The 17,299-nt window shown below is 43.2% G+C and overlaps 1 protein-coding gene across 15 annotated transcripts in view; it reads right to left on the bottom strand.

Annotated features, from left to right (window-relative positions):
• Window positions 1–17,299, bottom strand: part of FOXP1 (forkhead box P1) — an 801,754-nt gene that overhangs the window by 80,080 nt on the left and 704,375 nt on the right. For all 15 annotated transcript variants that reach the window (XM_030208061.1, XM_030208060.1, XM_030208059.1 and 12 more), the window contains 2 exons: window positions 14,520–14,607; window positions 2,901–2,984 (listed from right to left, as the gene is read on the bottom strand). In XM_030208061.1, the coding sequence (XP_030063921.1) occupies window positions 2,901–2,984; window positions 14,520–14,607 (172 nt within the window). The remainder of the gene's footprint in view (window positions 1–2,900; window positions 2,985–14,519; window positions 14,608–17,299) is intronic.

The following is a 17,299-nucleotide window of genomic DNA, read 5'->3' as shown; positions in this document are numbered from 1 at the left end:
GCAAAAAACTTTACTGTTGGCAAACAGGACTCTACAGGGAATGTGTTTCGGCTGCAAGGTCTGCATCAGGAGCCTATAAATAAAACATATCTAAAAATGAACGTCATATACATCAATAGATTTCTTTTTTTATGTAAATATTTTAATATATTTGTTCAATATATTTTTAAATATATTTACAGACTCCTGATGCAGGTCTTATGGCCAAAACTCAATTTTGTGTTGAGTTCTATTTGCTAACAATAAAGTTTTTTTGCTCCACGCTGTGCTTTGGGACTTTTGTCGCCTTTGCTGTTTTTTTAATCCTGGTTTGCTTGATGCAAAGGTTTGTTTCTTCTTTATGTTCTAGAAGAGACTGAACCAGGGGCATAGCAAGCACCCCACCCCTGCCCGGCATCTCTTCCTCCTCTTGGCGAACGGGGAGTTTAAGTGCAAGCCCCTGATACCTTTTAGATCCTTCTCTGCTTGCAACGACTCAGACCCGCTGCTTGCACTTGCCCCGAGCCTTCCTTCTGATGTAACTTCCTGGTCCCATGAACAGGAATTTGCATCAGAGGGAAGGCTCAGGGCCAGCATGACTACTACTACTTATCATTTCTATAGTGCTACTAGACGTACACAGCGCTGTACACTTGAACATGAAGAGACAGTCCCTGCCAGTGAAGAAGAGAAGGATTTAAAAGAGGAATATAGATGAGACCCCCCCCCCCCCATTCCTGGGGGAGAGATACCAGGAGTCTTTGGCTGGTGGGGCTTGGAGATCCCCACCAGCCACATCGCTGCTGGGGGGGCCTGAATTCAAAGTGGGTGAGCCTGTGCCCACCCAAGCCTATCCGTGGCTACACCACTGGACTGTGCAGATCAGTTATGTCAGATTCTGGCTCTGTTGTGAACAAGGTCCTGTTGTGCAGGCAACGTGTGAATAGATAAAAGACTTAGAGGTAGATGCACTAAACGTTTTTCATCGTTAAATGAGCCCTCAGGGAAGAATTTCCTATCCTTTCCATGCACTTAAGCCTATTTTCCGACGACAGTAGCAGCTAACGAAAACGGAATGGAGATGAGCAATTAGTGTGAAAACCCCATTGAAACGACATGCACTAACCTTTTCCGATTGCCTTTACGCAGGAAAAAGGCAGGAAAACTAACGAGAGGTCTGGACCTCTCGTTAGGACAGCTCCGTGGCAGGAAAAAGTGTTAAGTGAAAAAATAAACAAACTTTGAGCCAATCCCAGCGCATTAGCAGAGCTAAAAGCGCTGTGATTGGTCCAAAGGACCTCAGAAAACACATAAAAAAATAAAAATAAAAAAAGGATCGGGAGGGGGCAAGGGCGCTCATCAGGAGCGTCCTGTACGGACGGCCTTGCCCCCCCCCCCGCTGCTCCCCACTTTCCGCCGCTCCCCCCACCCCGAAAAAGCAAACTTCTAGAAGCCCCTGCCCCCCTCCCTTCCTCACTACTCTCTCACCTCAGCTCCGCCTCCCGACATCCTCCGTCCGTGCCCCGCCCCCTTTTGGGGTCGTCGCCGCCATTCCCCTCCTCCATCGGGCCCCCCTTCCTCTTACCGGGCCCGTGCAGCGCCTCTCTCCTCTGTCCGAAGGCGCTGCACGGGCAAGAAGAAAGCTGAATCAGCTGATGCCTGCCTTCGCGATGGCGCGTCTTTCTTCTGCTGCGCCCGCCCCTGTCTGACGTCAGTAACCTACGTAGGTTACTGACGTCAGACAGGGGCGGGCCCAGGAGGAGAAAGACGCTCTATCGAAGCAAGCGAAGGCAGGCATCAGCTGATTCAGCTTTCTTCTTGCCCGTGCAGCGCCTTCGGACAGAGGAGAGAGGCGCTGCACGGGCCCGGTAAGAGGAAGGGGGGCCAGATGGAGGAGGGGAATGGCGGCGACGACCCCAAAAGGGGGCGGGGCACGGACGGAGGATGTCGGGAGGCGGAGCTGAGGTGAGAGAGTAGTGAGGAAGGGAGGGGGGCAGGGGCTTCTAGAAGTTTGCTTTTTCGGGGTGGGGGAGCGGCGGAAAGTGGGGAGGGGGCAGGGGCTGCTAGAATTTTGCTTTTTCGGGGTGGGGGAGCGGCGGAAAGTGGGGAGCAGCGGGGGGGGGGGGGGGGCAAGGCCGTCTGTACAGGACGCTCCTGATGAGCGCCCTTGCCCCCTCCCGACCCTTTTTTTTTATTTTTGTTTTTATTTGGGAGCCATGTGCTTGCGATTTGACTGTGTTTTGACTGTTTGTGGCATGCGCAGAGCAGCTAACATAACGCTTGGCTGCTCTGCGCATGATTTGGGGGCCGATTAACGATGTGTATTGTGATTCTTTGATACATTGTACGTTTCACTACCGATCTCAGCATGTGTGACTTTTTTTTTTGGTGCATTTTTCGTTATTTTAAAATCGTTAGGGACTTTAACGATTTAGATTTTTTTACGTTTGGTTGCTGCATCTGCCTCTTAACCGGAATCCTAAGTTTCCACAAATTTCAAACCTTGTCTTTAGAAACCTGAGGTGCAAAAAAGGTAAATGTTTGAAGTCACTCAAGTGAGGATCCCATATTATATTAATCCTATCACTACGAATCAGTCTGCCATCTCCAAGTTTACTTCACTGATTGTATTTATGTTTATATTTGGTCATTTTACAATTGTTATGTTTAAAAAATATTAATTTTTTATGTATAGCTGAACCTGCTGTTCACCACCTTGGTGGTATCTCTTCATAAAGGCAGTTAAAAAAATTTCAATAACTACAGAGGACTTAATACATTGCCACCCCAAGAAGCAAAACCAGTGGTTGTGTACTTATTGGAGCGATGTTTGAAGGACAACATGTTTCTCCTGCACAAAAGGAGGGGGAACTGTCAAGGAGACTGCTGTGTGTGCACTCTCTCCATGAACTGGTACTTACGGGCTGTGGGGTGGCTTTGGGTTCGGTTGATTTCACATGCAGGTGCGTCATCATAGCTTGGAGGCGTTCTTTGTCTTTTGAAAGCTGTAGAAAGAATGCACAATTTGTTACAGGATTTGTAAGAAAGAAACTCTCCATGGTATTCACAGATTTACACCTATTTCAAAATTAAACTGCTGGCATCACAGTGCACAACAAACAGGTTTACCACTTAGAAATAATTAACCCTTCTTGAGGCCTTTATCTCAGAGCCATTGTGCTGAAGAACCTTCCCCTGAAAGATAATGCTACTCAACATAGGAGCCAACTTTTCAAAATTATTGGGGGTGCTAAGACCAATGGAAATAACCCCTCTCCGGACACATACAAGGAATTTTCTCAATATTGGAGGTGCTCAAGCACCCAAAGAGTTGACTCCTATGTCACTCAAAGAACTTTCATTATTTTGGAATTCTTTTAGGTTATAGGAACTAAGAAATTTCTGTACAAGGGAGTTGGGCATTTCGAAAGTTTCATGTATCTTCAGAAGAGCTACTTAGTGCAGGGCATCCCAAACTGTGGGTCATAACCCCAAATAAGATTGTGCACACCATGTTTGGATGTCATGACCTAGCCTAACAGTACATAGGTGTACCATTACAATGTGCCTCTGAAGGGTCAAGGATGTCACCGTGGCTACAACCATGGGGTCACAGCTCACTTGCAAACTCATTGGATTTATTACTTATAACCTGCCCTTATCCAGGGCGGCGAACAAAAATACATACATACATAAATGCCTGATGAGGGACTGGAGGTGAAAAGACAGGGTGAATTATGTCTCATTAGGAAAACAAGGGCCATGTGAGGTGTGTGTCTATCTGCTTCAGCTCCAACTAATTCAGAATGCTGTAGCACGACTGATAGAATCGATGGTCTTAAGCCATGCTGACTACTGCAACGGAATCTATGCCGGATACAAAGAAAACCTTATTAAAAAACTTCAGACTGCTCAAAACACGGCAGCAAGGCTTGTATTTGGAAGACCGCGATTCGTTAGTGCCAAACCTCTTCGTGAAAAATTACATTGGCTACCAATCAAAGAACATATTACTTTTAAAATATGTACCTTGGTTCATAAAATTATATATGGTGATGCCCCAGGCCATATGTCTAACCTCATTGACCTGCCAACCAGAAACTCAATTAGATCATCATGTCCTTATTTAAATCTCCGCCTCCCTAGTTGCAAAGGTCTCAAGTACAAATCAATTCATGGATCCAGCTTCTCATACATACAGTGGGGGAAATAAGTATTTGATCCCTTGCTGATTTTGTAAGTTTGCCCACTGACAAAGACATGAGCAGCCCATAATTGAAGGGTAGGTTATTGGTAACAGTGAGAGATAGCACATCACAAATTAAATCCGGAAAATCACATTGTGGAAAGTATATGAATTTATTTGCATTCTGCAGAGGGAAATAAGTATTTGATCCCCCACCAACCAGTAAGAGATCTGGCCCCTACAGACCAGGTAGATGCTCCAAATCAACTCGTTACCTGCATGACAGACAGCTGTCGGCAATGGTCACCTGTATGAAAGACACCTGTCCACAGACTCAGTGAATCAGTCAGACTCTAACCTCTACAAAATGGCCAAGAGCAAGGAGCTGTCTAAGGATGTCAGGGACAAGATCATACACCTGCACAAGGCTAGAATGGGCTACAAAACCATCAGTAAGACGCTGGGCGAGAAGGAGACAACTGTTGGTGCCATAGTAAGAAAATGGAAGAAGTACAAAATGACTGTCAATCGACAAAGATCTGGGGCTCCACGCAAAATCTCACCTCGTGGGGTATCCTTGATCATGAGGAAGGTTAGAAATCAGCCTACAACTACAAGGGGGGAACTTGTCAATGATCTCAAGGCAGCTGGGACCACTGTCACCACGAAAACCATTGGTAACACATTACGACATAACGGATTGCAATCCTGCAGTGCCCGCAAGGTCCCCCTGCTCCGGAAGGCACATGTGACGGCCCGTCTGAAGTTTGCCAGTGAACACCTGGATGATGCCGAGAGTGATTGGGAGAAGGTGCTGTGGTCAGATGAGACAAAAATTGAGCTCTTTGGCATGAACTCAACTCGCCGTGTTTGGAGGAAGAGAAATGCTGCCTATGACCCAAAGAACACCGTCCCCACTGTCAAGCATGGAGGTGGAAATGTTATGTTTTGGGGGTGTTTCTCTGCTAAGGGCACAGGACTACTTCACCGCATCAATGGGAGAATGGATGGGGCCATGTACCGTACAATTCTGAGTGACAACCTCCTTCCCTCCGCCAGGGCCTTAAAAATGGGTCGTGGCTGGGTCTTCCAGCACGACAATGACCCAAAACATACAGCCAAGGCAACAAAGGAGTGGCTCAGGAAGAAGCACATTAGGGTCATGGAGTGGCCCCAGACCTTAATCCCATTGAAAACTTATGGAGGGAGCTGAAGCTGCGAGTTGCCAAGCGAAAGCCCAGAACTCTTAATGATTTAGAGATGATCTGCAAAGAGGAGTGGACCAAAATTCCTCCTGACATGTGTGCAAACCTCATCATCAACTACAGAAGACGTCTGACCGCTGTGCTTGCCAACAAGGGTTTTGCCACCAAGTATTAGGTCTTGTTTGCCAGAGGGATTAAATACTTATTTCCCTCTGCAGAATGCAAATAAATTCATATACTTTCCACAATGTGATTTTCTGGATTTAATTTGTGATGTGCTATCTCTCACTGTTACCAATAACCTACCCTTCAATTATGGGCTGCTCATGTCTTTGTCAGTGGGCAAACTTACAAAATCAGCAAGGGATCAAATACTTATTTCCCCCACTGTAGGCACAAGACTCTGGAATGCACTCCCAAAAACCGTGAGGACAATGTACGACCACCTTAACTTCCGGAAATCACTAAAGACCTATTTGTTCTGAAGAGCATATCCTACTGACCCAACTTAACTACTTAAATCCAGCAACACAAAGAAATCCAAATTCTGTATTGAACTTTATGATCATTATATAACTTCCCTCTCTAAATGGACTTGGGGAAAAATCCACAATTCCAGGAATAACATGTATAGAATGTTTGTACGTTTGGGAAGCTTGCCAGGTGCCCTTGGTCTGGATTGGCCGCTGTCATGTACATGATGCTGGGCTCAATGGACCCTTGGTCTTTTCCCAGTGTGGCATTACTTATGTACTTATATGATTCCCTGATGTGTCTGCCCATTTCTAGTTCATTGTAAATAACTTCACTCTATATTTGTTCTTCTCCGTAGGTGGCTGTCGCCTCACGGCACTATGTAAACCACATTGTGCCTGCAAATAGGTGGGGAAATGTGGGGAACAAATGTAACAAATAAATAAATAAATAGAAGGTTGCAAGCAGTGCAACCACAGCCTTTTCTGCCGCAGTAGGTAAAAAGCCCCTTAAAAAACGTGACCATGCGGTAAGATTACTCTGTTTTCATGGTGATGTCTGATTACTGCCGGGTTAGCGCCGCTCTATAAAAAAATTTTTTTACGGCACGCTGAAAATGGCGTACACTCAAGGCAGAACTATTGCTGGCGGCCCCATTGGACCAGTGGTAGTTCCGATTTACCCTGCGGTAAGCCCGCATTGGGCTTACCAATGCTTTCTAAAATGGGCCCCTAAGTTAGGCTTTTACACACACATTTGAGACCTCTAAGGTCCTTTCAAGGAGCATCGCTATCTGTCCCCTTATCAAAAGAAATTGTATGATGTGAAACCAGCCAGTGACCCTTTCTCAGGAGTAGCTCCCATGCTCTGGAATTTAATCCCAGAGGAGCTACGTATGACTTGAGACTACTTCTACTTCAGGAAGCTGGTAAAAGCTTGGCTCTTCTCCCAAACCTTTAATACATAGGGTGACTGACTATACACTCATTCTGCAATCTGGACTAGCTTGATACACACACTGTAACTTAGATCAGTTCCTTATCTCTTATTTAACTGTACAAAGAACTTGCCTTGAGTTTAATCACTCATCTATTTATCCCAAATGACTCTGTACCATGCATCTATATTTCTGCAGTTGGCCCCTCAGCTATATGGCAATCTGTATTGTAGAAAATTATTAGCATCATATCTATGTTATTTGAATGTTCTAATGTGTGCTCATTAGATACTTCATTAGTATTATGCTGACATCATATTGTATCTCTGCTGTATCTCTCAGTGCTGTTAAATGTGTATATTTTGATACTGTTTCATGGTAGTTCTATTATTAGGTTTCAATTTACTGTTTTCAAGTTTACCTCATTTATTGTGTTTATGTTTATTCTTGGTTATTTTACTATTGTTATGCAGTTAACAAAATTGTAAGTTTTATGTTAAACCGTACCTGCTGTACACTACCTCGGGTGAATCTCTTCGTAAAGGCGGTTAATAAATCCCAATAAATAAAATAAACAAACAAACCAACCCAAATCAGTAGTGGCATGAGAGCTTCAGGAAAGTACAGAGTAATCTGGATGGAGCAGCAGTTACAACCTAGCCCAGCAGTGGAATAGATTTGGTTTGATTTATTGACTTCATGTATCACTTAACACTGCAAGACCATAAAACAATATAAATTAAAAAAAAATTCTAATAATCAATACAAAAATGTAATGATCCAGTTCATTGCTCTTCAACACAGAGATCTTAGTATGCAATACAGATCGAATCCTACTACTACTCATCATTTCTATAGCGCTACTAGACGTACGCAGCGCTGTACACCTGAACATGAAGAGACAGTCCCTGCTCGACAGAGCTTACAATCTAATTAGGACAGAGAAACAGGACAAACAAGAGATAGGGGAATATTAAAGTGAGGATGATAAAATAAGGGTTCTGAACAACTGAATAAGGGTTAGGAGTTAAAAGCAGCATCAAAAAGGTGGGCTTTAAACAGCCAGGCCCAAAGCTTTCCAAAATAAATATCTAATAATGAGATGGTAACGAGTTCCATCAGCATAACAAAATACTCTGTGACGCTTTTACTAAGCCGAGATAAGCTTATTACAGGTTAAAAATCACTACAACGGGTGCATTCAGATGTCCCACGGAAGTTTTGGGATTGGTGTGTGCCTCCCACGCACTAAAAAAAAATAGAATTTATTTATTAGCACTGGGGGGAAGGGGGGTGTCTGGGGGCAGACAACAGGCGTGTATTGTGCTAATCAGTTAGCACGTTATTCAGTTAGCGTATGGTTAGAACGTGAGCCCTTACAGTCTAGAAAATAGGTGTCGTAAGGGCTCACGTGCTAATGGCTACGGGTAATGGGGAAAATTAGTGCATGGCCATTAATGGGATTTATGGAAAATTGACCATTTTACTGATGCACTAAAAATAGCCTCAGTGCGCAGGAAAGAACCACGCTGGGATAGCGCTGGCCACTTTTTAGCACAGCTTAGTAAAAGGGCCCCCTTTGTTCCTTGTAGCTGTCAGCTCGATAGTATTCAGGGAGGGCATCAAACATCTTTGGGAAGACGAAGCACCAGTTAACCCTAATCAACGGATGCATCCAGGTTCTAAAAAAGCAGGGAAATGCCAAAGCTGTGGTTGGACAGATATGAAAGAGGTTTGAGAGATTGTTGGGTGGAAGAGCAGAGTTGGCACTGGATTACATCTGAAAATGTTAAATGCACATGCACTGAAAGGATGAATCTTAATTGGATAGGCCATTTTGGCCTTCACCTGCCATCATTTACTATATTACTATGTATGTAATCCAGAAGGGTTCATTTTCTCCTCCCAGAATTCTTTATACATCAGACTTTTTCCACTCAAGTGTCAATGCTTTACCACCCTCGAAGGCCAAATTTCCAGTCTACCAAGCTGACATGATTTAAGAGCAGAGATGCAAGTCTTCTGTTGCAGTAACAGCCCTCCCCATTCGACATGGAAGAAGCCACTCTTTCACCTCTTTATTCTTCTCAACTACCTTTGAGAGGAATAATAGAAGCTGGAACAAAACTGAAAGTCCCATAAGTCTATAATCTTCTGTGGTATTACTTCTGTCCTGATTCATTCAGCTTGCAGGTGTCAGCAGCCTGCCTGTACGCTTGATGTCGGGAAATTAAGAGTTCATATGTCCAAATTCCCTGAATATCCAAGGCCAGGCCAACCTACCAGCTAATCACATCCTCCCTGTACATTGGTGCTCACACAGTATTCTGTATAAACCATTATCTGTCCCTTAAGCTCTAAAAACCTGAATTTTTGCTAATATAGCTTGGTTACAATGGGTCCCTTTTACTCAGCCGTGTAAGCACCCAAAGCACGCCAAAATGGAAATACCGCCTGGTTATCACATGGCTCTCACGGTAATTTCATTTTTGGCGCATGTCTGATACGCGCGGCTGAAAAATACATTTTATTTTCAGACGCGTGCCAGGTGACATTTGACGCGCGTAGGTCATTACCGCCCGGTTACCACGTGAGACTTTACCGCTAGGTCAATGGCTGGCAGTAAGGTCACAGACCCAAAATAGACGCGCGGCAATTTTGATTTTGACATACGGCCATTTTTGGCAAAACTTTTAAAAAGGCCACATGACGCTTCTTTTACTCTGTCCCTCAAAAATAAATTTTATTTGTATAAACACATCAGAGTCTGTGATTTGCATCTGTTCTACATGATTTCCAAATATGTATACCTCAGACTGGGGTCCTTTTACTAAGATGTGCTGAAAAATGGCTTGCGGTAGTGTAGGCATTGGCTTTGGGCATGCGCAATCCATTTTTCAGCACTCCTGTAAAAAAGGGCCTTTTTTTCAGCGTGATTTACTGAACCTAGTCCAAAGCGCCAAATAAAAGGATCAATACCTCACACTGCACTATAGCAGAAAAACGGCAAGCAAGGCAGTAGGAGGCCTCTGCTTCCACAGAATTTCCTTAAAATCTCTTAGTATTTTGCAAGGTTTAGCACTTCAATACCACAAAAGAACTTTCAAGACCTGCATTCTCCACTTTAGCCGATGACGACAGTGTCATGGAAATCCATATTACCAGAAGGCTAATTTCTAAGCTAATAAAAAGTTATCTAATTAAAACTACTCTTTTTTTTTAATCTCAAAAAGTCACAACAACAAAAAAAAAGTTTAAGTGTGTTTTTGCAGATTTTCTCTGTGACCATTTGAAGCTGTAAATGACTTAACTCAGTAAAATTTCCAAATGTAATTATCTTCTCTACTTAGCCCAGGGCATTCCATATATCTCTGTGCTGCTGTCTTGCATACAAAGTAGCACATTTCTGGACTGTTAAGTATATAATGTTCAACAATGTTTTTCATATCCCCTCTACTGCTAACCTTTGGCCGCTTACACGCGCTCATCACATGGACACCGACGGGCACTTTGGAATTCAGTTCCATGAATGAGCCGACTGGGATCATAGCTAATTGCACATTCCAATGACCTATCAATTTTTGCATGTAAATACAAACTAGATAAAAGAAATGCATCTTGTTACCGACTCAGAATCTGGCATAAACAGGCTGATATGCAAAATACAAGTGCCAAAATTTAGACCCTAAGTTACTCTTAAAAACTGGGATTTCATTTTCACCCAAATTTAAGTTCCTATGTTTCTGAGCTGAGAAATAGGCACCAAAATTATAGAGGCTTCAAATTAAGGCCCAATATTCACATACCTAATTTTAGTCACCTAGTACTGGAAATGGGCACTGACAGGGCGGTGATTCCCAAGCCTGTCCTTGGGGGGGGGGGGGGGGGGGGGGGAGGGATTTTGAGTTTAGATGAACAAATATCAAGCATATAATCAAGTATATAATATCATGTTCATTGCCGATTTAAATCTTGAATCGATAATGAATGTGACTGTTGGGCAGACTGGATGGACCATTCAGGTCTTTATCTGCCGTCATTTACTATGATACTATGTAAGTGTCGACAGAAAGGGATTTTATGCCTTTAGGCAACTGAGATCAGTGAAATAATATTTGGATAAGGGCACATTGCATACATTAATTCATGCACTTGGTTGAATTGTGCAAAGGTAGTATACACAGAAATTATTCAGGTTAATTTAAAAAAGCTTCAAACATTACAAAAGAAGGCCAATAGGTTGTGTAATCTTTAAAAATATTGATCACATAACACCTTTATATAAACGTTATCATTGGTTACCACTAGCGTAAAGAATCAAGTTTAAGGTGTTAAAGTTAGTTCATATTGCGAATTATCATTGCTAGCCTTCGTGCTTCCATATTTCCCAAGCAGGATGTTAAGGTCTTCACAGGACCACAGAAAGCTCATGCCTAGCCAAACCAGATTTTTAGGGGAGTGGACCCATAAGAGGGATTTGTTTTTTTAATTTAGCACCATATTGGTGGAATGATTTGCCTAAAGAAATTCAACGTGAAGCTGATTTTAAGAAGTTGAAACTATTTATTCAGGTTTAAGGAAGTTGAGTGGCTATGCGGGAAGATGGCTTCAGCAACTTTGCATAACATATATAATTGAATTATTAGTTTGTGAATTTGTGACGATTATATGTTCTAGTGTCTGTTTAGGTTTTCTTATTAAAAATGGCAGCCTTTTATTTTAAATTTTTTTAAATTTTAATGTAAACTGCTTTGTATTGAATAAGTAGTATATCAAATGTATTAATAAACATAAATCCCAGCCAATCAGGTTTTTAGGATATCTGTGATGACTATGCATGAGATAGATTGGCATACCAATACCAAGGAAGGAGTGAATGCTAATCAATCTCATGAATATTCATTGTGGATATTCAGAAAACCTGACTGGCTGGGTTTCCCCCAGTCATGTACTCGCTGAAAAAGACTTTAGTGGAGTATGTAATCCCCATCTCGTGCCCACTAAGAAGTTTATTGGAAGAGCTATTGCAGACACTCTCCGAGACGGTTCATAATTGGGTACCTTGAAACAGCCATTGCAAAACATGGCCCATGTCGAAACCCAAGGCAGTCATGCAAGGTAAGTTCAAATTTGTCCAATATATATTGGAGATAATATTTAACCATTTATTTGACCTCATGTGCAACTTTCTTTAAATCAACCACCTTACTTTCTGTAAGAGTGGAGGAGTGGCCTAGTGGTTAGGGTGGTGTACTTTGGTCCTGAGGAACTGAGTTCGATTCCCACTTCAGGCACAGGCAGCTCCTTGTGACTCTGGGCAAGTCACTTAACCCTCCATTGCCCCATGTAAGCCGCATTGAGCCTGCCATGAGTGGGAAAGCAAGGGGTACAAATGTAACCCCCCCCAAAAAAAACTCTTCCTACTTTCTTACCCTTCTATATGTTACATCTTCGCTTTACCCTTTGCTATCAATTATAATGGTCTATTACGTATTGTGTTGACATTGTAAATAGTATACCATCCAGCTTATTTTCGAAAGAGAAAGACGCCCATATTTTGACCCAAATTGGGAGATGGGTGCCTTTCTCTCATGGGCACCCAAATCGGTATAATCGAAAGCCGATTTAGGGCGCCTCCAACTGCAGTCTGTCGCGGGAACGAACAAAGTTGACGGGGGCGTGTCGGAGGCGTGGTGACGGCGGGACTGGGGCATGTTTATCGGCCGAGGAGAGATGGGCGCGCTTGGCCGATAATGGAAAAAAGAAGGGCAGCAGAAGTGAGAATTTGGGCCGCTTTTTTTGGACCCTTTTTTTTCACGAACAAGTCCCCAAAAAGTGCCCAGATGACCACCGGAGGGAATCGGGGATCACCTCCCCTGACTCCCCCAGTGGTCACTAACCCCCTCCCACCAAAAAAAAAGAACTTTAAAAACTTTTTTTTCCAGCCTGTATGTCAGCCTCAAATGTCATACCCAGCTCCATCACAGCAGTATGCAGGTCCCTGGAGCAGTTGTTAGTGGGTGCAGTGGACTTCACGTAGGTGGACCCAGGCCCACCCCCCACTACCTGTTACACTTGTGCTGGTAAATGGGAGCCCTCCAAACCGCCCCCAAAACCCACTGTACCCACATCTAGGTGCCCTCCCTTCACCCATAAGTGCTATGGTAATGGTGTAGAGTTGTGGGGAGTGGGTTTTGGGGGGGATTTGGGGGGCTCAGCACCCAAGGTAAGGGAGCTATGGACTTGGGAGGTATATTAATTTTTTTTGTTACTTTTTACAAGTGCCCCCTAGGGTGCCCGGTTGGTGTCCTGGCATGTGAGGGGGACCAGTGCACTACGAATCCTGGCCCCTCCCACGAACAAATGCCTTGGAGTTGTTCGTTTTTGAGCTGGGCGCCTTCGGTTTCCATTATCGCTGAAAATCGATACCACCCAGCTCAAATCTGATGCATTTGCCCGGCACCAACCGTATTATCGAAACAAAAGATGGACGCCCATCTTTTTCGAAAATACGGTCTTTCCCACCCCTTCGCATACCCGTCCTCGGAGATAGACGCCCATAAAGATGAGCGTTTGCGTTCGATTATGCCCCTCCATGCTATCCTTTGTATTGTTTTTGAATATTTTTACTGCTGTAATTGTCTATTGCTCATGTTTGATCTATTCTTACTGTACACCGCTTAGAGTGAATTCCTTCAAAAAGGCGGTAAATAAATCCTAATAATAAAAATATAATTGTGGTGAAGCGAAGCACGATTGGGTTAAAATAAAAATATAATGTGCACTGACTGAAACATGTAGTGGACATCTCAGAAGACCTGAGGGTCTGTGACAGTCCTGTGAAGATATATGAGCACATTAAAAAAGAAATGTTTTATATTTTCATTTCAAGATTGATGTTATATTTTTTGATAAAGGACACATGCTCTGTGGATCTCATTTTTTGTGACTGGGGTTCTCCCAGGACAAGTTTGGGAATCACAGATGTAGGTGTTAACATTTATATATGCTAGGTATGTAAATATTTATAGAACACTGCAAGGTGCTGCATTTAAGCGCTTTCACTTACAGAACATGCAATGCTTACAAGGCTGCCTGCAGTACTGAAGGAGAAAAAAATATGGCCTTTATATCTGGTACAACTTTATATAGGGTTCAAACAGCAATTTGAGCTTGTACACCATGGATACTAAGAAGTTGCCTGAGTAGCTATTCTGAAAACATCTGCAAAACACGGGACTTTAAATTGCTAAAACTCTGGCTAATAATATTTTCTATGTATATGTCCCATGGTCTTGTAGGCTGCACACAATGGAATGGTGGGTCGATTTCAGCCTACCGGCCGCAGGTTGCCCACCCCTAGTATATTACAATGGATCACAGAAAGGCCTGCACAGCTGCAAAGTCTGCGGGAACCTGTTGATTTTGCATCAAGTCAAAGTGAAAATATGCATGCAGTTCTATTTAGAAAACTGCCTGAGAAAACATACTTGCAGAGGACTTGCACCTCCTTTTGTTTTGCAGGCCCTTTCTCTGGCTAAAATGATGCGTGTACTTCTGAAAATACAAAGCACGCGTGTGGCAGCTAATCCCTTACCCAGCACTGAAGCAGGTGTGCTGTTTTGCAATGCATCTACTTTTACCAGCAGAAAGGGAGGGCAATTTTCTATCATCATAGCAGTGATTTGCATCTTAATACCTCTATAAAAGTCTTTAGAAAAAAAACCTTGCATCTTACCTGCAGCTCTAACTGTTGTACAACTTGCATCTGTACTCTACACTGGGCTGTACTTCGGTCATCCAGTGCGTGTTCATTATTGAGATGTCTGGAATAATATACAGATTATTACTACGGGAACCATATAAACAAATGTCACGGTTAAACAGGATACGTAAATGTTCATGTTCAATCGCTCTTCTCTTCTCTCTACTGCTCGAAACCCAGTGTTTGGTCTACTCTGTTCTAGGTATCGCTCATCACCCTCACCTACCCTTCTCATTAGTTGTTACCCCACATTCACACTTGTGATTTGTGAAAACAGGGAGGAGAGGGGAATAATGCAGGTATCTCTACTTCTTCCTTTGTCAATTTCCCTTTACATGAACACAAGGACACCTAGGTACATACGAAAAACATTAACGATCAGATTTAGAGTTAATGCTTACATTGTGATGGAGTTGACTTATAGAGGGTAATTCTGTTAACAGTCTGATTATATTTAGGCACCCAGAGGGTGCTTATATAGCACCTATTCTGTAAAGGAAAGGAAGTTAACAGGTAGCGTTAACAGGTAGAGCACGGGACAATAATTTTGGCATGAACATTTGCACCAGCCATATAGCTGGTGTGAACGCTCGCACCTAAATTGCTGAAACACGTGTTTAAATTAGTCTATGATTTACACATGTACTCCGGATTCTAAATATGGTGCACACAGCTGCGCGTACAAATTTGTCCGCATGAAATTTGCGTAGTGAGCCAATTAGCACCTATAATTGGGCGCTAACAATTATTGGCACTGATGGGCAACAATTTAGAGTTGAATGTGCATCTTGCATGCACGAAATTAATTACAATGTAATTGAAAGGGAGCGTGGCCATGAGAGGGGTAAGGGTGGGTCAAGGGTGTTCACTAAAGATGCACGCAGTACTCTAGACTTTGGGGGATCCACACCTAATTTACATGCAAGGATTTACACCAGATTTCAGATGGGGTAAACCTTCAGGCCCGAAGATGGGTATGGATCTGGGTGATATGCGCTATTCTATAAACAGAACCCAACTCAGAGCACTGTTTATAGAATGGCACTCAAAATGCATTTTTTATTTGACACCCAAATCTGGACACCAGAATCTAGTCCTTATCCTCTGCTCACCCTCCACCCATGTGTATGCCCCACCTTCAAACTATGGGGCCCTTTTACAAAGCAACGGTAAGCCCAACATGGGATTACCACCGGCCCAACATGGCTGCCGGCAGTAGTCCCACCCCGAGTGCGCACCATTTCCAGGGGAAAAAGAAAACCCCAGAAATGGCTTGCACGGCGATCTCTTACCGCATGGTCATGTGTGGTGGGGGCTTTTTTTACCCTCTGCGCTAAAAAAGGACCCTGGCGCACAGGAAAAATGGCCACTGCCACTAGCCCATGGCCCTTTTTCCCCGCAGCTTGGTAAAAGGACCCCCCCTATGTGCCATCGTGTTTAGGTCCTTTTTATAGAATAGTGCTTAGATTTTTTACATGTGTGTGCGTATGGGAACACATGCACATATATGATGGTATTCTATTCATTTAAATATGTATTTAGTCCATAAATGTAAGCGCCCCAAAGGAACTGACTTGCCCTTCTAAATAAAGAGAAGAGCATTTGCATGCCCAGCTGCGATTCTTATTTTACTTGAATTTGCCCCATATTTAAAGAAACTCATTAAATAACAGTGTGGGACTGACCAGTTTTCAATTACAGACACAATCAAGGAGGTTTAATTGACAGGAGACAGCGTCACGTGACAAGGTTGAAGCAGTAGCCGCCACCTTGATACACTCAAACCAAAGCAAACTACTGGTCATTCCAAGCCACACATTGGTGGTCCTTATTTCTGATAAGCATTTGCTATTGTTTTGGGTGACTCAATATGGTGGCAAGCTCCACCTACTGGCTTCAGGACAGATAATTGGCTAAGAATGCTCCCGGGGGTCCTGTCAATTAAACTTCCGTGGACATGACCAACCCTAATTTCCAACACCTCATGTCCTCTTCCTGTTGCCCTTTGGCACTGCCCTATTAGCAAAAGAGTAAACAGGATGTAGACACAAATCAATTGGTAAATGTTCTGTGAAAGGGACACCCGAACCTGAAAATTTCATTATAGGCCCACAAATCACCTGGCTACCGAGGCTAACTGTTAAAAGCACTATACAAGCCAGAAGACTAGTATACTGCAGAATTAAATCCACTTAGAGTTAATCAGATAATTTATTTGATGAACACGGGTGCCTTTTCAGTTAACTTGTCCCGTTACACTGCACTTTTGAATATCTGATCTTAAGAGGATAAATACCAGAAAAAGTTAAAGTACCTATTTGTATGGTCCAACTTATCTAGATAAAGCTAACAGATAACTCTAAATATTAGGACTCTGCTCGACTTTTAGCCCTTGTACATACAGAAGAACAAAACCTTTGCAGGTTTGTAACTACACAGGAAACACCGAAGGTGACTCAAAAAGGAAGGTTGCACAATGCTCTTTTTCTTGCTGAACTGAAAATTTATTGGCAATCTAACAGACTCGACATGGCCGTCTACCAAGTGTTGGCTTCTTATTGGCTGAGGTTCATCCACCCTTGCAAAGCATCGGACAGCACACCTCGGGGCATTAAAGCAAGGTGAACACCACCTGTAAACAGACAAATATCTTCAAAGTTATATGTTTCTTTGTGTAACTGGAGCCAGGATACACCTCAATGGATTGTGAAAACGCTGGAAGAACAGGTGAGGAAGGAGTGGCCTATTGATTA

This window comes from Microcaecilia unicolor, chromosome 6 (assembly GCF_901765095.1).
Source record: "Microcaecilia unicolor chromosome 6, aMicUni1.1, whole genome shotgun sequence".
NCBI classification, from domain to species: Eukaryota; Metazoa; Chordata; class Amphibia; order Gymnophiona; family Siphonopidae; genus Microcaecilia; species Microcaecilia unicolor.
Note: the sequence above shows the minus strand (reverse complement) of the source record. Positions and strands in the feature narration are given on the sequence as shown.